General features: G+C 51.8%; 1 protein-coding gene and 1 long non-coding RNA gene across 2 annotated transcripts; one reads left to right on the plus strand and one right to left on the minus strand.

Moving 5' to 3' along the window:
- Nucleotides 1–17,307: 17,307 nt before the first annotated feature.
- On the plus strand, nucleotides 17,308–18,474 carry LOC118892937. Its single transcript, XR_005019376.1, has 2 exons — nucleotides 17,308–17,372; nucleotides 17,503–18,474. It is a non-coding gene; the product is annotated as an uncharacterized LOC118892937 (long non-coding RNA).
- Nucleotides 18,475–18,583: 109 nt separating this feature from the next.
- Nucleotides 18,584–22,129, minus strand: FEM1A (fem-1 homolog A). The gene has a single exon (XM_036848002.1). The coding sequence runs from the start codon at nucleotides 21,991–21,993 to the stop codon at nucleotides 19,999–20,001; it is 1,995 nt and encodes a 664-aa protein (XP_036703897.1). The 5' UTR covers nucleotides 21,994–22,129; the 3' UTR covers nucleotides 18,584–19,998.
- Nucleotides 22,130–23,799: the final 1,670 nt, after the last annotated feature.

Here is a 23,799-nt window from a genome sequence, read left to right on the forward strand (position 1 = left end):
ACTCACCGTTTATCCGTCTTGGAGGCTTTAAATCTAAACCTTTTTTTTTTTTTTTTTTTAATTTTTGGACTCACTGCATGGTATGCGGAATCTCCCTGACCAGGGATCTCCCCAACCAGGGAATCGAACCCGCGCCTCCTGCAGTGGAAGCGCAGTCTTAACCAGTGGACCACCAGGGAAGTCCCATCTAAACGTATTTTAATCCTCAAAAATGACCCCCCCACGGTAGAAGCTTCTGTTGCTGGTCCCCATTTTACAGATGGGGAAAACCGAGGCAGAGAGAGGTGAATTCTGGTCCCCAAAGTCACACAGATCAGAAGTGGGGAGATTGCAGTGAAGTAGTCGGATTTCCAAGGGAGGGAATGAAGGCCAGCCCAGGAAGGGCGTATGTGGGCCAGGTGAGCCGGGAAGCTGCAGGCCTCCTCTCGCCCAACAGCGTGATTTGAACACTGACTTAACATGTCCTTTCCTCCTCCACCAGCCACCCCAAAGGGCGGGCCTGGTGTGAGTCACCCAGACTGTCACGCACCGCTTACTATTTTAGTCACTGACTCAGATTTTGTCGAAGGTCTGCTTCCGGCTTCCCTGCCATGACATGAAACTTGGGGAGATTGGATTCTCCGGGTGGGGTTGTGGAAACAGACAGTTTCTTTTCTTTTCTTTTTGGCCACTCTGGCGTGGCTTGCAGGATCTTATTTCCCCGACCAGGGAACGAGCCTGGGCCACGGCAGTCTCAACCATTGGACCACCAGGGAATTCCCAAACAGACGGTTTTAGATCACTAAGGCTAGAGTCAGCTGCAGTTAACAGGCCATTTTTGCAGTTGACCAATATTTATTGAGCTCCTACTGTGTGCCAGGATTGTCCCAGACACTGGGGTGCAGTGGGGGCGAAGACAGATGTGAACAGTCCCCTGCTCTCTTTTCAATCGCAGGTAGAGGCGGAGGGACGGGAGCGGTGAATGAATCATCAAATGAGGAAGCAAGATAATTTCAGAAACTGAGGAGACTTCAGAAGAAATAAACTGGGCATGCACAGTGATGGGGGTGCCTCAGGAGGAAGAACTTTGGCCCAGGTGGCCAGGAGGGCCTCTCTGAGGAGGTGGCATTAGAGCCAAGACCTGGAGGAAGAGCTTGGGAAGGAAGGGTTAGATCTTCTGGGCAGAGGAAACAGGCAGTGCAAAGGCCCTGGGGCAGGACCGTGCCTGCATTGTTGCATGAACAGCAGCAAGGATGGGCAGAGTGAGTGAGGAGGAGAGAGGGAGGTGAGGGCCGGGAGGGGATGGAGCAGTTCGTGCAGGACCTTGTGGGTCTCAGGGAGGACTTGGGCTTTTACCCCCAGGGAGGTGGAGCCCTGGAGGACTGTGGGCAGAGGAGGGGCGGGGCCTGACTCAGGTGTTCATGGGCGCCCTCTGGCTGGGGCGGGGAGGGCAGACTGGGGAGCAAGGGTGGAAGCTGGGGGCCCAGAGGGGACTGGTCCAGGCCAGTGAGGATGGGGGCTGGACCGGGTGGAGGCAGAGGAGGGAGAAGTGGGCCCATTCAGAATGTGTGCCCCTATTTCATCCCTGAGATGTTGTGAGTGGCAAGTCACAGCCCTTTTCTGGGCCTCATCTTTCTCACCTGTACCATGGACGTAGTGACGTCCAGTCTGGAACTCCAGTACCTACATGTCCCTGTGTCAACCCAGTATATTTATTTATTTTTATAAATTTATTTATTTATTTATTTTTAATTTTTGGCTACATTGGGTCTTCGTTGCTGCGCGTGGGCTTTCTCTAGTTGCGGCGAGCGGGGGCTACTCTTCGTTGCGGTGCACAGGCTTCTCATTGTGGTGGCTTCTCTTGTTGCAGAGCATAGGCTCTAGGCGTTCAGTAGTTGTGGCTTGTGGGCTCTAGAGCACAGGCTCAGTAGTTGTGGCACACGGGCTTAGTTGCTCCGCGGCATGTGGGAACTTCCTGGACCAGGGTTCGAACCCGCGTCCCCTGCATTGGCAGGCGTATTCTTTCTTAACCACTGTGCCACCAGAGAAGTCCCCAACCCCGTATATTTAAAGGATGATCATTTTGAAAGCCCTGGGCTGAGGGCTTTACATGCTGGATGAACACACTTAATCCTCTCAACAGCCCCAGGAGCTAGACACAATGTTCCCAATTTACAGATGAGGAAACTGAGGCCAGGAGGGGTGACATCATTTATCCAAGGTCACACAGCTTATATAAGTAGCCTTCTGGGGCAGAAGGAGCCAGGCATCTCTCTACTGGATTCTAGCCCATACGGAGACTCTGCAGCCTGTTAATTTATGACCTCCATTTTTTATTTTTATTTTTATTTTATTTTATTTTTTGGCTGTGCTGCACAGCATGTGGGATCTTAGTTCCCCAACCAGGGATCGAACTGGTGCCCCCTGCACTGGAAGTGCAGAGTCTTAACCACTGGACTGCCAGGGAAGTCCCTAGATTTTTAAAATTCTTTGAAATATTCCCGTTCATTTTGTTACTTGTTAATTTGTGGCTCCTCCACTACACCCTGCCCACCCTGAGAGAGCTGGGGGCCCATGTGTCTTGGTCACTGCAGTATTTTCAGAACCCAGCACAGGATGTGGCACACAATAACTGTTCAGTAAAGTGAATCCTTCTGACAAATTATTAGTGAGCACCTACTGTGTGCAGACCATGCTGGGTGCCCTGGACACAGACCTGGTCCCTGTCCCCATGGAGCTCACTGAGCAGTGAGTGGAGAGGACATGGATTCCTCCATCCATTTAGCCAACCAACATTTATTGAGCTTCTACTGTGTGCAGGCCCTTGGGCACAGGGATGACTGAGTAGTCACCCTCTCAGGTGACCTGAGACACCCCCATTCTGTCCTCTCAGGGCTCACTGTCCAGTGCCAGAGACAGAGTTACGGGGAGATCAGGCCTGTGATGAAGTGTAGGGGGTTGTGGAGGCCCAAAGTGGACCTTTGACCAGCCTGGGGGGAATTAAGAGAATCTTCTGCAAGGAGGAAGTAAGCTGACACCCGAGGCCTAAGTCGGAATGAGCCATTGGTGGGGAAGAGTGTCCCTGGGGGTGGGCACAACATGGGCAAAGGCCTGGAGGGGAGACCACGTAGGGAAGGGCTTCACACACGGCCACAATTCCTGCTGCCCCAGCGCCCCCTGGTGGCAGCACCACCTCGGAGGCCAGCCTGCCCCACATGGCCCCGTGGGCCTGGGGTATTTCCTGGAGAAGTCTCATGTCCCCTCTTGGCCAAACAGCCTTAAAGAAAAATAGGGGAAAATGTTTTGAAAAGTTTCCCCTTTTTTCTTTGTATATTTTAGATGTGTGACTTTTTTTTTCTTGGCCACGCTGCATGGCACGTGGGATCTTAATTCCCTGAACAGGGATGGAACCCGGGCCCTTGGCAATGGGAGCACAGAGTTCCTACCACTAGACCACCAAGGAATTCCCTAAAATCCGTTTTAAATTGCACTTCTCTAATCCTCTCCTCTGCTCTGACTTACTTTATATAAGATAATAATAATAACAAGCACAAACACTTCGAGAAAACTTACTATGGGCCAAGGATCGCTCTAAGAGCTTTAGTGTAATCCTTACCACATCCTTACAATACCCTTAAGAGGTGGACTTCATTATTCCCATTTTACAGATGAGGAAACAGGCTCAGAGAGGTTAAGTAATCTGGCCAAGGTCACACAGCCTATAAGGAACAGAGATTCTAATGAAAAATATAACATGAATTTTTTTTTGGTTATGAGAATTATGTTATTTTTTAAGTGTACACTTCAGTGGTTTTTGGTATATTTCACTATATTGTGTAATCATCACCACTATGTAATTCCAGAACATTCTCGTCACTCCAAAAAGAAGCCAAGTCCCCATTAGCAGTCACTGGGCATTCCCCTCCTCAGCCCCTGGCAATCACAAATCTGCTTTCTGTCTCTGTGGATTTGCCTATTCTGGATGTTTCATATAAATGGGATCACACACTATGTGGCCTTTGGCGTCTGGCTTCTTTTATTCAGCAGAACATAAACTTGCATTCCTAGGCCACCCCCATTATCAGGAGCACTGGTCACCACTCTGTATGTCATTCTTTTTCATGGCTGCATAGTATTCCACCTCCAGAGAGCCCCTTCATAACCAGTATGAGAAACACCCTTGGAACCTTCATTGCTAGAGCAGAGGGGTGCCTAGGGGTCAGTTAGGCAATCCACTGCAAAGCAGAACAAAACTATGAGAAATCCTACTTTTATTTTTATTTTCTGGTTGCACCATATATACCCGGTGTGCCCAGGCTCTCGGGTCAGTGAGATTATCAATCAACAAACACACATCTGGGCAGAGTTATTTGCCAGGGTGCTGGTGTGGAGGTTTGCAGATGGCCCGCGATGAGGCAGTAAGCGTCTGTTTATTCTCTTTCTTCTAGAAGCATCTGCTTCCTGCCAGGGCCTGGTGCTTGTGCTGGGCCTTTGCCAGGGGTCGTTGTGACACTGGAGCTCAAGGTTACCCTCACCCAGACCCCGGCCAGGCAGGGCCTCGGGAAACTGAAAGTCCAGTGGAGGCAGAAGGAGGAAGTTTCTGCAGGCTCTGCAGCCAACACCCACCTCCATGCCCCACTCCTCTGCCCATGCTAATAAAGGGCCTTCTGGAAGGTAGGGTCACCCCTGAGAAGGGCCAGGGTGGGATTTTTCCTGCAGTGTTTGCTCCAGTATCACCCCTCTTTCCTCCCAAGGCTGCAGAAACTGCCCTGGTCAAGGTCATGGGTACCTTTGAGTTGTTAAGTCCAGCGGTCACTTCTCTGTCCTCCTCCCCCTCTCGGAGGCGTCTGACCGGGCCAGTCGGCCTCCTTCTAAGAACTGCATTCTCACATGGTCCCTGGGCCCCATACCCCCCCCCCCCCCCCCCCCCCGCCCCGCTCTCCCTCCCACCCACTTACCCACCCACCCACCCACCTCTCCTGAACCCCCTCGGGCTTCTCCCCTCCCCCACCCCACCCCTCCCCTCCCTGGCGGCCTCGTCTATGCCCTCAGCCCTGTCTCCAGCTCGGACCTCCTCTGAGCTCCAGACTCAGGGTGCAGCTGCCCCTCTATGTCTCCACTTGGGGGGTTCACGGGGGTCTCACACTCAACACCGCCACGTGGTGTCTGACCATCCTCGCTAACCTGCTCCTCCCACGTCTCATCTTTGCTGACGGAAGCTCTGTCCTGGCAGTTGCTCAGTGAGAACCTGGGAGTCACCCTAGACTGACCTGTCAGCCAGTCCTCCTGCTTCTGCTTTCAAAAAACTGTGCAGAATCCACCCACTTCTCTCCCCTCCTCTGCCCCTACCTGGACCAGCGCGGTCAGCTGCACCCTGGTCCCTGGACTCCCATCCTCGTCCTCACAGTCTGTCCTACCTGCAGCAGCCACCAGAGGGCGCCCGTGAGCACCTGAGTCTGGCTCCGCCCCCTCCTCTGCCCACGGCCCTCCAGGGCTCCCACCTCTTTTGCGGTAAAAGCCCAAGTCATCCCTGTGGCCCACAAGGCCCTGCACGACCGGTCCCGTCCCCTCCCTGCCCTCCCCTCCTCCCTCTCTCCCCCTCGCTCACTCTGCTCCAGACACACGGGCCTCCTCGCTGTTCTTCCAACACTCCAGGCGTGGTTCTGCCTCAGGGCCTTTGCACGTGCTGTTCCCGCTGCATGGTGTCTTTCCTCCAGATTCCTCCATAGCTCCCTCTCTCACTTCCTCCAGATCTTTGCTCAAATGTCATTCTCTCAATGGAGGCTTCTTTGAGCCCCCCATTTAAAATTCATTTACAGTAGCACCCACCAATCCCCCTGATTCTGCTCTATTTTTTTTTTAAGATTCTTTTATTTATTTGTTTCATTGGTTGGTTGCTCTGGGTCTTAGTTGCGGCACGTGGGTTCCTTTGTTGTGGCAGGTGGGCTCCTTAGTTGCAGCATGCAAACTCTTAGTTGTGGCATGCATGTGGGATCTAGTTCCCTGACCAGGGATCAAACCCAGGCTCCCTGCATTCGGACTGCGGAGTCTTATCCACTGTGCCACCAGGGAAGTCCTGCTCTATTTTTTCATAACACTTAGCACTTTTGGACAAATATAAGTCACTTATTCATTGCACACTTTGTTATTGGCCTTCTTCGCGAGGACACGAATTTTGTCTGACTTCACTGCTGGATCTTGGGACTGGCACACAGTAGGCGCTCAATAAATGAACAGGCATACCTTGTTGTATTGTGTTTCACTTTACTGCCCTCTGCAGATATTGCGTTTTTTCCAAATTGAAGGTCTGTGGCAACTCTGCGTCAAGCAAGTCTATCGGCGCCATTTTTCCAACAGCATTTGCTGCCTTCGTATCTCTGTGTCACATTTTGGTAATCCTTGCAAAATTTCAAACATTGTCATTGTGAGTATATTTGTTATGATGATCTGTGATCAGTGATCTTTGACATTACTATTGTAATTGTTTTGGGGCACCAATTACTATTGTAATTGTTTGGGGCAGATGGTGAACTTAATTGATAAATGTGGTGTGTTCTGACTGCCCCACCCACTGGGTGTTCCCCCATCTCTCCCCCTCTCCTTGGGCCTCCTTATCCCCTGAGACACAACCATACTGAAATTAGATCAGCTAGTAACCCTACAATGGCCTCTAGGTATTCCAGTGAAAGGAAGAATCACACGTCTCTTTAAATCAAAAGCTAGAAATGAGGGACTTCCCTGGTGATGCAGTGGTTAAGAATCTGCCTGCCAGTGCAGGGGACATGGGTTCGATCCCTGGTCCGGGAAGATCCCACATGCCGCAGAGCAACTAAGCCCGTGCGCCACAACTACTGAGCTCGTGAACCACAACTACTGAAGCCCACGTGCCTAGGACCCGCGCACCGCAGTGAAGAGTAGCCCCCGCTCGCCGCAGCTAGAGAAAGCCCGCGTGCAGCAATGAAGACCCAAAATAAATAAATAAATAAAATTTTAAAAAGAGCTAGAAATGATTAATCTTAGTGAGGAAGGCATGTCAAAAGCTGAGACAGGCCAACAGCTGGGCCTCTTGCTACAAATAATTAGCCAAGCTGTGAATGTAAAGGAGAAGTTCTTGAAGGAAATTAAAAGTGCTACTCCAGTGAACACATGAATGATAACAGAGTGAAAGAGCCTCCCTGCTGATAGGGTAGAGGTTTTCGTGGTCTGGATAGAAGATCAAACCAGCCAGAACATTCCCTTAAGCCAAAGCCTCATCCAGGGCAAAGCCCTAACTCTCTTTGATTCTATGAAAGCTGAGAGAGGTGAGGAAGCTGCAGAAAAACGTGTGAGGCCGGCCGAGGTGGGTTCATGAGGTTTAAGGAAAGAAGCCGTTGCCATGACATCAAAGTGCAAGGGGAAGCAGCAAGTGCTGGTGTAGAAGCTGCAGCAAGTTCTCCAGAAGATCTAGTTAAGACCATTCAGGAAGGTGGCTACGCTAAGCAGATGTCCAGTGTAGATGAAACAGCCTTCTATTATTGGAAGAAGATGACATCTAGGACTTTCATAGCCAGAGAGGAGAAGTCAATGCCTGGCTTCCAAGCTTCAAAGGTCAGGCTGACTCTCTTGTTAGGGATGTCAGCTAGCAAGCTGCAGCTGGTGACTTTCAGTTGAAGCCAATGCTCATTTACCATTCCCCAAATCCTAGGGCCCTTCGGAATTATGCTCAATCTACTCTACCTGTGCTCTGTAAATGGAACAACAAAGCCAGATGACAGGACATCTGTTGACAACACGGTTTACTGAGTATTTTAAGCCAACTGTTTTAAGCCCCTGTGGTCCCTCCCCCCCACTCCCCGCCATGTCCTCAGCCTGCCTTTGTCTGTGGAAAAACTTTAGCCAAAGAATAAGCTTATTCAGAGAAGTGAGAAAATGCAGAAACAAAGGAAAACAGTCCAACAAGACTAACTAATAATAGTCATTAAGCATAGTTAAGGACTTTTAGTTCCTTCTCAAGGGCTATAGATAATATTTTGAGCCCTATCCCGTGAGCTGTCTTGTAGAGACTGAAACCTCCACCAGGTGGAAGAAGTTAACTACATGATGACCAGACTGTGGCCATGACATAAGCTGCCACAATTCCAAGAACTGGCCTCAAGGAAATGGGAGAAAAACGACCCTGGAACTGAAGATTAACTGTACTTAAAGTAATCAAGATGATGCAGATCAGACCACCGCACGATCAATTTCAAGATGACTGTCAGAGCTGCCTGTGCTGTTTCTGCATGTAGCACCCTCCCTCCATCTATAAAAGCTCTTGCCCACTGATTGTCAGTGGGGGGCGAGTTGGCCTTTGGACAGTCGCCCCCCGCACCGTGGTTGCCAGTATCCGAAATAAAGCAAACTTTCCTCTCCACCAAACGTGCCTCTTTATTGGCTTTTGAGCTGCAAGCAGCCATATCCCATTTTTGGTTACACTACGGCTCATAGAAAAGGGTTCCTTTCAAAATATTACTGCTCATTGACAATGCACCTGGTCACCCAAGAGCTCCGACGGTGATGGACAATGAGATTCATGTTGTTTTCATGCTTGCTAACACAATATAGGGAAGAAACTTTGTATTCTATTACAAGTTAATCACTAAAGGGATGTTGCCTGTCAACTTAAATTATACATAATGGCCCATCTCTGGGAACCCGGCCTCCCATGAGCGTTAAGCTAAAACACCTTAGTTCAGCTCGCAGGAAACCTCCTGACCAGGCCCACCTGTGAGCGGCTGCAGGCAGGAAGAAATTAACACAACCCAGAACCAGAACTTTACCCCCGCCCCTTCTAGTATAAAAGAACCCAGAATTCTAACTCGGGGAAGGTGGTTCTTTGGGACACTTGTCAGCCATCTTCTCCGTCTGCTGGCTTTCCGAGTAAAGAAGCTATTCCCTTCCCCAGCACCTCATCTCTTGATTTATTCGCCTGTCGTGCAGCGAGCAGCACAAGCTTGGATTCGGTAACAAAACAACATCCGTGCTGCAGCCCATGGAGCAAGGAGTCATTAAGACTTTCATGTCTTATTCTTTAAGAAATTCATTTTTGGGAATTCCCTGCAGTCCAGTGGTTAGGACTCTGCACTCTTCATTGCCCGCGGGTTTGATCCCTGGTCAGGAAACTAAGATCCCACAAGATGGGCGGTGCAGCCGAAACCAAAGGAAAAAAAAAAAGAAGTACATTTCGCAAGGCTACAGCTGCCATGGATGGTGATTTCTCTGATGGATCTGGGCAAAATCAACTGAAAACCTTCTGGAAAGGATTGACCATTCTAGATGCCATGAAGACCATTCGTGATTCATGGGAAGAGGTTAGAGTATCAACATGAACAGGAATTTGGGAGAAGTTGATGCCAACCCTCATGGATGACTTTGAGGGGTTCAAAACTTCAGTGGAGGAAGTCACTGCAGATGCTGTGGAAACAGCAAGAGAACTAGAATTGGAAGTGGAGCCTGAAGATGGGACTGAATTGCTGAAATCTCAGGATAAAACTTTCACAGGTGAGGAGTTGCTTCTCGTGGATGAGCAAAGAGAGTGGTTTCTGGAGATGAAAGCTACCCCTGGTGTAGACACTGTGATGACTGTTGAAATGACAACAAAGGATTTAGGATATGACAGAAACTTAGTTGATAAAGCAGCGGCAGGGTTTGAGAGGACTGACTTCAGTTTTGAAAGAAGTTCTGCTGCGGGTAAAATGCTGTCAAATAGCACAGCACGCTACAGAGAAATCGTTCATAAAAGGAAGAGTCAATTGATGCAGCGAAGTTCACTGTTGTCTTTTTTCAAATTAATCAACTAATTAATTATTTTACTGTTGTCTTATTTTAAGAAATCGCGGCAGCCACCCCAGCCTTCAGCAACCGTCACCCTGATCAGTCAGCAGCCACAGAGGCCAGACCCTCCACCAGCAAAAAGATTACGGCTCGCTGAAGGCGCAGATGATGATTAGCATTTTTTAGCAAGAACGTATTTTTAAATGAAGGTACGTACATTTTTTTAAAAATTTTTATTTACTTATTTATGGCTGTGTTGGGTCTTCGTTCCTGTGCGAGGGCTTTCTCTAGTTGTGGCAAGTGGGGGCCCCTCTTCATCGCGGTGCGCGGGCCTCTCACTGTCGCGGCCTCTCTTGTTGCGGAGCACAGGCTCCAGACGCGCAGGCTCAGTAGTTGTGGCTCACGGGCCTAGTTGCTCCGCGGCATGTGGGATCTTCCCAGACCAGGGCTCGAACCCGTGTCCCCTGCATTGGCAGGCAGATTCTCAACCACCGCGCCACCAAGGAAGCCCAGTACGTACATTTTTTTAAAGACATAATGCTATGGCACACTTAGACTACAGTGTAGCGTAAACATAATTTATATGCACTGGGAAACCCCAAAATTCATGTGACTCGCTTTATTCTGATATTCACTTTATTGCTATGAACTGGACCTGAACCCACTGTATCTCTGAGGTCTGCCTGAATCTGAATTATCGCCTAAGTCTGTTTTTATCTTTAAAACAACCTCTTTTTAAAATTATTTATTTATTTTTATTGGCGTATAGTTGGTTTACAGTGTGTTATTTTCTGGTGTACAGCAAAGTGATTCAGTTATATATACGTATGTATATATATTTTTCACATTCTTTTCCATTATGGTTTATTACAGAATATTGAATCTAGTTCCCTGTGCTATACAGTAGGACCTTGTTGTTTATCTATTTTATATATAGTAGTTTGTATCTGCTAATCCCGAACTCCTAATTTATCCCTCCCCCACTCCCTTTCCCCTTTGGTTATCATAAATTTGTTTTCTATGTCTGTGAGTCTGTTTCTGTTTTGTAAATAAGTTCATTTGTATCATTTTTTTTAGATTCCACATATAAGCGGTATCATATGATATTTGTCTTTCTCTGTTTGACTTACTTCACTCAGTATGACAATCTCTAGGTCCAACCATGTTGCTGCAAATGGCACTATTTCATTCTTTTTTTTATGGCTGAGTAATATTCCATTGTGTGTGTACATATATTTATTTATTATTTATGTATTTATATATGACATCTTCTTTATCCATGCATCTGTCGATGGACACTCAGGTTGCTTCCATGTCTAGACAATTGTAAATAGTGCTGCCATGAACATAGGGGTGCATGTATCTTTTTGAAATTAGACTTTTCTCCACATATATGCCCAGGAGTGGGATTGCAGGATCATATGGTAGTTCTGTTTTTAGTTTTTTAAAATTTATTTATTTATTTATTTATTTTTGGCTGCGTTGGGTCTTAATTGCTGTGTGTGGGCTTTCTCTAGTTGCGGCGAGCAGGGGCTACTCTTCGTTGCGGTGTGAGAGCTTCTCATTGCAGTGGCTTCTCTTGTTGCAGAGCACGGGCTCTAGGTGTGCAGGCTTCCTTAGTTGTGGCACATGGGCTCAGTAGTTGTGGCTCGCGGGCTCTAGAGTGCAGGCTCAGTAGTTGTGGTGCACAGGCTTAGTTGCTCCGCGGCATGTGGGATCTTCCTGGACCAGGGCTTGAACCCGTGTCCCATGCATTGGCAGGCGGATTCTTAACCACCGTGCCACCACGGAAGCCCTGTTTTTAGTTTTTTTAAGGAACCTCCATACACTCGTCTACAGTAGCTGCATCAATTTATATTCCCACCAACAGTGTAGGAGGGTTCCCTTTTCTCCACACCCTCTCCACCATTTGTTATTTGTAGACTTTTTTTTAAATTAATTTATATATATATATATATATATATATATATTTTGGCTGTGTTGGGTCCTCGTTTCTGTGCGAGGGCCTCCTCTAGCTGCGGCAAGTGGGGGCCACTCCTCATCGCGGTGCGCGGGCCTCTCACTATCGCGGCCTCTCTTGTTGCGGAGCACAGGCTCCAGACGCGCAGGCTCAGTAGTTGTGGCTCACGGGCCCAGCCGCTCCGCGGCATGCGGGATCCTCCCAGACCAGGGCTCAAACCCGTGTCCCCTGCACTGGCAGACGGACTCTCAACCACTGCGCCACCAGGGAAGCCCCTGTAGACTTTTTAATGATGGCCATTCTGACCAGTGTGGGGTGATACCTCGTAGTTTTGATTTGCATTTCTCTAATAATTAGTGACGTTGAGCATCTTTTCATGTGCCTATTGGCCATCTGTATATCCTCTTTGGAGAAATGTTAATTTAGGTCTTCTGCCCATTTTTCACTTGGGCTCTTTGTTTTTTTGTTATTGAGTTGTATGAGCTGTTTGTATATTTTGGAAATTAAGCCCTTGTCAGTCGCATGGTTTGCAAATATTTTCTTGCAGTCCGTAAGTAGGTCGTCTTTTCGTTTTGTTTATGGTTTCCTTTGCTGTGCAAAACAACCTCTTGATCCATGTTCCCTTCTTGCCTGTGGGTGAATGGTTCCATTCATTCATTCTGCCATCCATTCATTCATTTACTGAACAGTGTGTATTGGCACCTACTGTATGCCAGGGACGGTTTCAAATCAGGGGACACTGTTGATTAAAGCAGACCCTGTTCCTACCCTCTTGGGGCTCACAGATCCGTGGGGGAGACATTAGACTAGGCTGTTAACAACCGAGGTGGTCCGGGGTGTGATGGGGGATGGTAGGGGGAGGGGTGAGCGGCTGTGGGAGGCTTCCTGGAAGGCATCACTCCAGGGAAAAAGGGTACTCCAGGTGGGGAGGGGGGAGGCACAGACTAAGGGTTGGGAGGAGCCAGTGTGATCCCACCCTCGTGCAAGACCTGTCCCCCCACCTCCCCCAGAACAGGACGCTTCCTTTATTCGTGGGGACCCAGAAGATACTGCGATGAGCATTTGGTGCCACCAGGGGGCGCCGTCGGACAACAGTTCCTGCCTCTCCTCCTTACCCCACCCCGGGCTGGCGACGGTCTTCCTCCTAAGAGAGCCCAAAGGGGCAGGACCCCCAGAGAGTGCCAAGTTCCAGGCCATGCCAAAGGCCGCTCTCCCTGATTACAACCTCCGTAAATAACAACAACCGCAGCTGTATAAATATGCCCATTAACTGGGTGTTTGGAAATCCTTCAGTCGAATGCTGTTGGGAACCAGAGCCCAGAGAGGGCAGACACCTGCCTTAGGTCACACAGCAAGTCCTACCCCTGCCTGGCCTACACAGTGTCTCCTCCCAACCCCAAATGCCCCTGGGTGGGGATCTTTATTTTTAACCTGGTCAGTGGACACCGCCTTTTTATAGCCCTGGGAGGCGCCCAGGGTTTCCAATTTCCAAAGGAAGTTTTTTTAAAAATTGTTCTCTTCCCAAGAAAAGGAACTGCCTGACCTCTCAGAGGGGCCTGGCCCAATCTCTTATTTTCCCTGAGGCTCCCCGGGGTCCCTCAGACCCCTCACCAGGTGCTATGCCCATTCCCACCCCTTGCTGGGTCTTAAGAGTCCCCTTCCGTCATTTGGGGCCATCATGCTCTCTGGCAGCCTCCGGAGGATTCCCAAACTTTGCTTACCTGTCTAACTGTCCTCAGCATCTTTGCTGGCCATCTGCCCTCTTGTTTACTTAATTTCTTTCCTATTCATTGAGTCCTTTTTTTATTTTTAAAATATTTATGTATGTATTTATATATTTTGGCTGCACCAGCTCTTAGTTGCGGCATGCAGGATCTAGTTCCCTGACCAGGGATCAAACCCGGGCTCCTTGCATTGGGAGCACGGAGTCTTACCCACTGGACCACCAGGGAAGTCCCTCCTTGAGTCCTTTAATATTTTTCTTTAAACAGGTTTAAAAAACAGCTCTTCCCCACCCCCCCGCCCCGGAATTAGATACTGGTGATGGTTGCAAAACCTTGAGATTATACTAAAGCCACTAATTGTACACTTTAAAATGATCAATTTTATCTCAGAAAAAGATTGTAAAAAATACGAACTTGTCTTTATTTTTAAACTTGGGTCATTTTCAGGATTAACATCTGTGAACTCACATGTTGGGAGCAGGGGGCCTAGTGACGCTTTGTTCTTCAAGACACATTCAAATAAATACATAACTACTTAAATTTTTTTAAAGTTCATCTGTGTATGGGACTTCCCTGGTGGTCCAGTGGGTGAGACTCTGCACTCCCAATGCAGGGGGCCGGGGTTCAATCCCTGGTTGGGGAACTAGATCCCGCATGCCGCAGGTAAGGACCCTGCATGCCGCGACTAAGACCCGGTACAGCCAAAATAAATAAATAATAAATAAATATTTTTTAAAAGGCTCATCTGTGTATTATATGTATAAATGAGTGTGCAGGCAGTAGGTGCCTATAATTATGACAGCTACACTGAACATTTACTGTGTGCCAGGATGTTTTCATGGGTAAACTCATTTAATTCTTCATACAATGCTGGTAGGAAGCTGCTACCATCAACACCATTTTACAGAGGAAACTGAGGCTCAGAGAGGGGAAGTGACATTCCCAAGGTCATGTGGCCTGTGTCCTAAAGCACCACGCCACATCCAATGAGCATGTTCATTCTGAGTGAGGAAACTGGACTAAATCAGAGGATTGACTGCAAGGTGGTGACCCCGGGGCAGAATCTGGAGCCCCACCTCATCTCCACCAGCACATGTGTTTCATTCAATTCTATTAAACTTTTTAAAGAACCAGCTTTTGGTTTCATTGGTTTTTCTCTATTGTTTGCCCATTTCTATTTTATTGATTTCCACTCTTCATTCTTTGGGTTTAATTTGTGCTGATTTTTCTAGCTTCCTAAGGTGAAACTTTAGATCAGGCATTGGCATGCTTTTGCTGTAAAGGGCTAAACAGTAAATATTTTAGGCTTTGGGGGCCAGATGGTCTCTGTTGCAATGCGATTCTGCCATTGCAGCATGAAAGCAGCCACAGGGAAGGTGTAAGCACAGGAGTGTGGCTGGATTTGGCCCATGGGCCATAGTTTGCAGATTTTGTTTTTCTTGTCTTCTAGTGCAAGCATTTAAAGCTACACATTGTCATCTAAGCACTGCTTTAGCTGCACTGCACACATTTTTCATATGTTACGTTGTATGCTCCATTCAAAGTACTTTCTAGTTTTGTGTGTGACTTCTTCGACTGAAGCTGGGTCACAGCTGCCTACCTGCCAGCTCACTCACCTGTGTTACCTGCCTGCCCTGAGTGATGGCTGAGTTTAAGGCTCTTTAGAAGTCAATGTTAAGCTACTTCAGCAACTCAAAGGCCTACCTTCCCCGGGACTGAAAGCCTTCTATTAGTCAACACATACTGATTGAGCTCCTACTATGTGCCAGGCATTTTCCTAAGTACCAGCTATACAGTGGTGAATAAGGCAGCTACAGTAGGGCTCCCACTAGGCCCTAGAGTCACCCCGAGTCAGGAACTCTGCTCCATTTCTCCACAGCCTGTTAAACAGCCCCACCATCCATCTACTTACTGGCTCCGGCCAAAAAACCTAGGAGTCATCTTAGACTTCTCTCCTTCCCCAAACCAATTCATCAAGTCTTGCCAGCCTTACTCCAAAGTGGATCTGAAATCTGTTCACTTCTCTCCATCCCACGGCCTCTCTCTAATCCGTTCCTCCAGCTGTAGCCAGTGATCTCAAGGCTTAAATCAGGCCATGTCTCTCCTTGGTGTGAAACTCTGCCATTGCTGCCCATAGCCCTGAGGGTAAAACCCAAGTTGCTCTTTAGGGCCTAAAGGCCCTGCACCATCTGCCTGTGTCCACCAGCTCCTCCTGCACTCCCCTCACTCACTCTGATCCAGCCACACAGGGTTCCTTGCTCTTCTTGGAACAAGTCACGTGAGTTCATTTACTCATTCAACAAATGCTTAATGAACTACTGTGAATTAGGCCCTCTTCTAGGTGCTGGGGACACAGTATGGAATGAGCTTGAGTAGCTGACATTCTAAGGAAGGGACATGATGAAAAAGCAAGGAAGGAAACAAAGAAAAAGATGATGAGGACTTCCTCAGCAGTCCAGTGGTTAAGACTTCACGCTTCCAATACAGGGCGTGCAGGGTCGATCCCTGGTCGGGGAACTAAGATCCCGCGTGCCGCGGTCAAGAAATAAATAAAATAAAATAGAATTTTTTTTAAAAAAAAGAAGATGATGACAGGTGTTAAGATTTTAAGGATTAAGAAGTAAGTACACAGGAGGATGTGGTGGAGGCTGTCTGGGCCTTAGTTTTTAATGATGATCTGGGAGGGCTTCACGGAGGAGGTGACATCCGATGGAGACCTTTCCTTGATGGGCTTTTAATAGGAGACATCAGGACTCGGGTCAGGGGGAGAGGGTTGCACTGGGGGATTTCAAATGTCCCGTCCGGTGTTGAGGGTCACTGTCTCTTTTGCAACCTACTAGAAACGCAGGTGCTGGGGTCAGGGGAGGGAGCACTTCTCCCCCACCTTGCAGGAGGGGTGGTGCTGCCTGCATCTGGTCTGGGTCTTGCCTAACACATGTTGTGGCAACCACTGGGTGGAATCACCCTTTGTCCAGTCCTAACTGAATTTCCTGAAGGAATCCATACCCTCACCCCTTCTCCAGGGACACAGAGTTAGTGCCCTGCAGTGCCAGCCAAGTGCCACCTTCCCAGGGGCTGGTCATCTCACCTTTTGGGCCTGTGATGTGAGCCCCTGAGCAGTGCTATCTTTAACCTCGGGCCAGGACGCTCTGCTCCCTGTAAACACTGCTCAGATGACAGTCCTGGAATCCCATGGGGGCGACAGGCTCCGTCCGTGGCAAAGCCATCGGGGCTGCTCCCAAGTTGTTAGAGGGAGACTGGAAGCCCCAGAGGCAAGAGGCATTCGTTCATTCACTCACCACATGGGTCACTCAGTGGGGACCGACACAGACCCTCCCGGGGCTCCAGAAGCTCTGAGAAAGGCATTAACCAAGTAGACAAGCCAATGAGTAGAAAGAACTTCAGACCCTGATTTCAGTTCTGCAGAGGCAGGAAGTGGGGTGGGGAGTGACAGTGAGTAGGGGCAGTGGCTCCCACTCGTGGGGTGGGCTGCACACTTTGACACCCTCAATCCTGGGCCTCAGCCTTGAGCCCGGTGAGCTTGGGCAAACCCCACTCCCTCTGAGCCCTGGTCTGCTCATCTGTCAGCAAGGTGGGTCACCATCCTGGCTGTGTGGCCTCGGGCAGGCAGCTGGCCTCTCTGAGCTTGTCCTGTCACTGGTAACTTGCAGGTAATCACTGACCCAGGTTGAGTCAGCCAGCACAACCCATCCCTGGGCTACTACGACTGGTCCAATCCCAGTGAACATCATGGACCTCGGCTGGCGTCTGCCATTCCACTGGCTGCCACGTCGGGACCCAGGAGGAAGCAGATCATTGCTAAATTCTGAGCTGCTGCATCAACCCTCACCGGAAACCTGCCTGAGCTTTAAGATGGCTTTCTCTGGAGAGTCTCAGGCAAAAGTCACAATTCTCAGGTGTGAGCTTTTAAAGAAAGCATGTGGCCCAGATCGGTTTCCCTCTTTGGCGACTCCCGACGAATACGATCTCTTAATAGCCTCAGTTTCCCCCATTTGCAAGATAGGAATAATGGTACTTATTTTCCAGGGCTGCTGTGGGCAGCCCACCCAAGCACACAGAATGGTGCCTGCCATCCAGTCAGGGCTCAATAAATGCTGCCGGTGTACATGTTTCCTGAGAGCATCTGCTGACTCAAAATCCACTCTTTCAGGGCGACAACCATATATTCACACCGTAGCTGAGTGGGTGTTAGCTGGTAAGTGTGGTTGGGCCCCAGTGAAACCAGGAGTTGGAGCGACCACAGCACGGTCTCCCCACTGTCCCAGGAGGTGAGGAGGCGGGGGAGATGACTGGCCTCAGGTATAGCTGGCTCAATCCTCCCCCCTGCCTCCAAGGGGGCTCAAACCCTGCCTGGCACACAGCGGGCCCTCAGGAAATACTCAATGACCCACCACCAGGGCACTGCTGTTGGGGAGGGTTGACACTGTGAATGTGGGAGAAAAACAATTTAACCAGCGAGACGGCAGGACAAAGGGAGGGGTAGGGGCACATCAAGTTCATGCACAGACCTCCTGGGCCAGAGGGTCCATGGGCTCCATCGGGGGTCTCCGCGAAGCAGGGCTGAGCTAGGGGCCTTCCTGTTTCCTGAGCCCTTCCTCGCCTTTCCTGAGGGTCAAGCCATCCTCTTTTCTGTGGCAACCCTCCTGAAAAGCAGGGCTTTTGACTAAGTCAGTGGTTTTGTTTTTTTCTTGCAGTAATACATCTTCCTAATGCACTCTGACACAAAGCCCCAGGACACAAACCGAAACTCGGGTGGGAGCCATTAGCCTTTACGTGGACCTTCTACACCTGGTGGCACCCTCTCCCTGCCTTCTCCCCCATCTGGCCCGTGCGGGACTGCCAGGCGGCCCTCTCCCCGTGTCATCCTTTTAACAACATCAGCAAGAGACTCGCAATGGACACTGCCTCGTTTCTTTATTCCGGCCTTTGGGAGGGACAGTGACAGCATTTCCCGCCTTGACGGAAGGCGAAACCTGGTCTTTCCTTGTAAAGAAAGAATGTCCTAACTAACACTGCAAATCCAAACGAGACCTAGGTCCCTCAGTGGGGCGGGACATCCAGGGACCCGATGTGGCTTCTGGAGGCTTCCGTGCAGCTGCCCCTCGACAAGGCTGCGGGAGAGGCGCGGGGTGGGGACGACCTCTCTCCTGAGCCCGCGGGCGGCTGCTCCCGTCCTTCTGCTCCCCCAGCATGCCAAGATCACTCTCCTGCTGGCGGCGGGGCGGATGGAGGACTCCCCCGAGGGAATCTCGCTGGGGCGGGTTCTCTGGCACGAGCGCTGGATCCCCCGAGGGATGGGAGACCAAGACTTTGTACCACCGTAGCTGGCAACCCAGTCCCGACATCCACCGTCTCACCTAGCTGACTCAGTGGGTTAACAGTGCACTTGGCGTTGTCTCAGGGTCACCTGGATCCAGTTCCCCAAGCAGCTAAAAAATGGCTACAGCCACTTGGCTTGCTCGCCACACACCTGGTGCCCTCCAGTGTGATTTGTGAGGCAGAAGTGACCTGCAGTTTTAACTTGGAAATCGTGAAAACCAAAGCCCAAACCAACCACGCTAGCTCTTGCTGGGTGGGAAGCGGCCGGCAAGCCCGGCTCCTTCAGTGCTGGCCGGCTCCTCGTTTGGAAAATTACTTCTCCTTCTAGTGTGAACGGGAAGTCGGGCGGCCCAAGTAAAAGGCAAACGAGTGAAGTGTTCAGAAAGGTACCGGCACCCTCGTTTTGGGGACTGAGAGGCCGGGATGGCCCCTCCCTCTGTCAACGCTTCACCCAACGAAGCTCACTCCTGCCGGCCGTGTCGGGCCGTGTCGGGCACGACAAAACCCTCGCTGCGTCAAGTGAATTTAGCGAGCCCGACAAACCAAAATCTTAAAAAAAAAAAGTATATGGCAGCAAAACCTCAGGACTCCTAAGCCACACCTGTAACCTGCCCGCTTGGTAAATAAACGGAACACCAAACCACAAAAGCTATGCAAAGGGCAGGCCGCCCAGGCAGAGAGCCCGGCCCACAGCAGGGCGGAGGGAGCAGGTGCAAACGTGCTGTAGGGGGCAAGTCTCCCACTCCCCCCCCGCCCGGGGACCCCCAGTCCTAACACTGCACTGGGCGGCTGGGTCTATCCAGCCACGTAAGGGGCAGAGGCCGGACCCGACTCTCCGTTTCTTCTTGCGTTTCTAGCAGGGGAGGATGGCGATGGCTTCAATCCCTCTGCCTCCGGGTCAGAAGGCAGACCCTCAGACCCTCAGAAACCCAGGCAGACAGGACGTGCGGGAGGTTGAGCGTCTTCTCCCTGTTGAGGATGGGCGCGCGCGCAGGCTCCTCGAGAAAGTCCGTCCTCCTAGCGCGTGATCCTGAAGGCTTCTAGCACCGACAGCTCGCTGACTCCTTTCCCCTCTCCCTGCGGAGGGCAGGGGGCCGTGGAGGCGGGAGAGCCCTTCCCCCATCCCAGCCACCGGAAGTGCTCCCCTGCGGGGGCGGGGACAGGTGCGGGCCCCGCCCCTCCCGGGTTCTCCTCTGCGCCCTGTCAGTGCAGCTCGATGAAAGCCTCCAGCTCCTCGGGGATGAAGCCCTTGTAGGGGATCTTGTTCTTGTCCAGGGCGCGGGCCGCAAGGCACTGCAGGGTCACGTAGTTGAAAGGCTGAATGGTGCTCTTGGCTAGCAGCTTCTCGTCCAGCAGCTCGTAGGCCGTCTTCTTGAAGGCGTTGGTGGCGTCCATGTGGGCCCCCGCCTCGATCAGGGCGTTCATGATCCCCGGGCAGTTGTTCTGCGCCGCGATGTGCAGCGGGGTGTTGTTGTCAAAGTCCCGGCTGTCTGGGTCGGCCCCGCAGTCGAGCAGCACCTTGACCACCTGGAGGGAGGGGAACCTGCCCACCGGGTAGCGGCCCACGTTCGTGGTCTCCGCGTCCACGGCCATGTGCAGAGGGGTGAAGCCGTTCTTGCCGCGGGGGGCGCACTTGAGCAGCCGGTAGACCTTCTGGTGCTTCAGGTGCTCCTGGTCAGGCGTGCACTCCACTTTCTCCAGCAGGTAGAGCAGGTGGAGGATGATGGCCAGGGCCTTGGTGAACTGGGCCGAGTCCCCGGGCTCCTTGGGCAGCTGCAGGGCCCGCTCCACTTCCCGGACTCCTTTGCACAGCACCCCCATGAGGTCTGCAAAGCCGACTGGCGTGCCTAGGCTGCCCTTGGCCGAACGGTCCTGGAGCACGTAGGAGAAAAGTTCGGCAAAGGAGAGGAAGCTGCTGGCGGTCATGGGGCTCAGAGGCTCGAGGTTGTTCTGCTGCATGTCTAGGGCGTACTTCCACAAGCGGATGCAGCGCTCGAAGTTGCCTGAGTCGGCGTACACCGCGCCCCGGTACCGAATATAGTAGGAAGTATCTGGGTGGGAGGGACCCAGGATGCGCTCTCGGATCAACAGGGCCTGCATGCGCATCTCATCCGGGTCGGTGATGAGCGCCTCCAATTCCTCGGCGGTGTTCACCTCCCTGGAATAGTCATAGGCGAGGACCAGCTGCGGAGGCTCGGGTTTGGGCAGATACGCGCCCCCCTGGTGACGAAGCTCCATGGCCCGTCTCCAGTGTTTCAGGGCCCCGAGCAGATCTCGCTTCTTATCCACGTAGGTGGCTCCCAGCAACTCCAAGGCTTCCACGGCGGCTTCCCGGCTGGTGGGGCAGCAGCTCTCGTACGATTCCCCGCTCAGGGATTCTTCTGGGGAGGAGCTGCCGCAGCGGGCGCCCTGGGGCTGCGCGCACGCCGGGCTGGAGGAGGGGCCTTCTCGGGCCAGCCCTGGCCTCGCCTCCTCCCCAGCGGGCTGCTCCTGGATAAGGTACTCCACGATGTTGGTGTGGCCCGTCACGCTGGCCGCCAGCAGCGGGGTCATGCCGTAGCCGTCCCGTTCCATGCGGGCGTTGCACCCGAGCAGCAGCTGCAGGATCTCCAGGCTGCCGGACTCGGCGCAGTCGTGCAGGGCCGTGTTGCCTTTGGCGCTGCGCCGGTTCACCTGGGCGCCCTGCTCCAGCAGGTAGCGGGCGATCTCGCGGTGACCCTTGTAACAGGAGATCATGAGGCACGTGTGCCCGTGCCGGTTGGCCACCTCCAGGTCGGCCTGGTGCTCGCCCACCAAGTAGCGCACCACCTCCAGGTGCCCGTCGAAGCAGGCGGCGCGCAGGGGCGTCGAGTTGGTGCGCGTGGTGCGGTTCACCGAGGCCCCGCGGCGCAGCAGGCTCCGCACCACGTCCAGGTGGCCGGCGGCCGAGGCGGCCCACAGCGGCGGAGCACCCTCGATGGTCTCGCCATCGAAGTGCACCGAGCCGCCCGCCTCCACGCTCGCGCCGCACCGGTCCACCAGGTACTCGACCACGTCCAAGTGGCCGTAACGGGCGGCGATGAGCAGCGGCGTCCCCCCGCTGGCCACCTCGCCCGTCAGCTCTTCCAGCTCCTCCCGGCTCCGCCCGCTGAGCAGCTTCTGAAGCAGCTGCAGCTTGCCGTCGCGGGCGGCGTTGTACACGGCGGTGTGGAGGTCCATGGTCCGGGCCTCCGCCAGGCCATGGGCCGGCCGCCGGGGTACTGGGGGACGGGGGGGACGGCGGACTAGCGCCCGGAGGAACCCGGTGCAACCTTCACCGTCTCCCCCGCCGCCATCTTAGGGGCTTCTGGGGCGGAACAAAATGGCTGCCGCGACCTGGTTCCGTTGGCGACTGGAAGGGTGCAGGGAAATGTAGTTCTCTAAGCCGGCACACTCCATGAAACAGAAAAGGAACGGTAAGGTATTAAAACTACAACTCCCAGAAGATCGAGGGCCAGCGGCGGCGAAGTGGTATCACGATGCATGGCGGGAACGGCAGTTCCAATCACAGCCAATTGTGGCGGAAACTCGCCCCTCGAGGACTACCACTCCCGTCATGCAATGCTATCGCCATGGCTTGTGGGACCTGGGAATGTGTGGCTACGTACTTCCTGTGGCTGTCACCGTACCGGAACCGACAGGAAACGCAGACGCAGGCGAAAGGAGTACGTTCCGCAAAAGGCAGGGAGAGCGACTCGGAGCCAACCAGGAGCGAGAGCAAAGGCGAAGCCAGGCGAGTGGTCCGATTTGGGCTTCGCGAGGCCGAGCCGCTCACCGGCAGGGGACGCTCGGGAGAGGCAGGAAAGGGGGGCGGGGTGGGGACGTTAAGAGAGCAGGGAGTACAGGTGGCCCTAAGGGTCAGTGTCCGGCGCTCGTTCACTTCTCATTCATTCGTTCATTCATTCACACACTCATATGTTTATTTGCTCACTCATTAATACCCTATTAAAAATTTAGTTTTCCTTCCTTCAACCCTCAACATCCTCAATACAAAATCTAAATTAATTTGCCCAGCCCTTGGTCATTTGGCTGGGGAACTTCTCCAGTATCATTGTGAGTAAACCTCTGGGGTTGGGGGGCTTTGAGAATCTCAGTTACTTGCTCAAGGGCACAGGGCAAGTAAATGGCCTGGTCGGGATTTGAACCCAGGCAGAAGTGGCTACGTAATTTGCAGGGCCCGGTGCAATAGGAAAATGTAGAGACCCTTGTCTAAAAGTGATGAACTTCCCAACAAAGACAGCAGGGCATTAAACCAAGCGTGGGGCCCTTCTGAGCGTGGGGTCCTGGGTGACTGCACACGTGGACACCCCCGTGAAGCCTGAACCCCACCTCCAAAGTCAGACCCTTACCCCCAACACTGTCTTGCCTCCAATTTGCTGCTGCCTGCTCCAGGGTTATTGAGGATTACTGGAAAGATGAAGGAGGTTGCAGTGTCCAGGAATGTTTGAGAAATGCATGGTGTTCTCTACCTCCCGACTTTTGTGTGTGCTGTTCTCTCTGCTTGGAATGCTGTTCCATACCTTCTTCACTTGGCTACATCTTGGGCCTTCTTCAGGTTTCAGCTGAGACTTCAGGTCTTCTTGGATGATTCCTTGACCTGGCGCTTACTGGGTGCCCTCCCTGGCACCATTGACGTTCTACTTCCTGAATCTTAGAGAAATACTCTGTTTTAGTCAGTTGAGGGTGTTGTAACAAATACCACAGGCTGGGTGGCTATATTAGTCAGGATTCTCCAGAGAAACAGAACCCAATAGGAGATAGGTAGACAGATATGTTACTGAACTCAGGTTCAGCTGCTCGCCGCTCAGAAGCTAATACTCTAGTGGCAAGTGTCAGTAGAAAGGAAAGATGCTTTATTCAGAAAAGCCAGCAATTTGGGGAGAAGGTGGACTCATGTCTGGAGACCAACTCCAGAGATTCTGCTCAGCCGTGACAATTTTTAGAGGGAAAAAGGGGGAAATCTCAGTTAATCATTACGGTAGGAGG

The sequence above is a fragment of the Balaenoptera musculus genome, chromosome 3 (assembly GCF_009873245.2).
Source record: "Balaenoptera musculus isolate JJ_BM4_2016_0621 chromosome 3, mBalMus1.pri.v3, whole genome shotgun sequence".
Lineage (NCBI taxonomy): Eukaryota > Metazoa > Chordata > Mammalia > Artiodactyla > Balaenopteridae > Balaenoptera > Balaenoptera musculus.

Bases quoted from the DNA above. Each gene is read 5' to 3' on its own strand.
- FEM1A (XM_036848002.1), bottom strand. From the start codon at position 21,993: ATGGACCTCCACACCGCCGTGTACAACGCCGCCCGCGACGGCAAGCTG.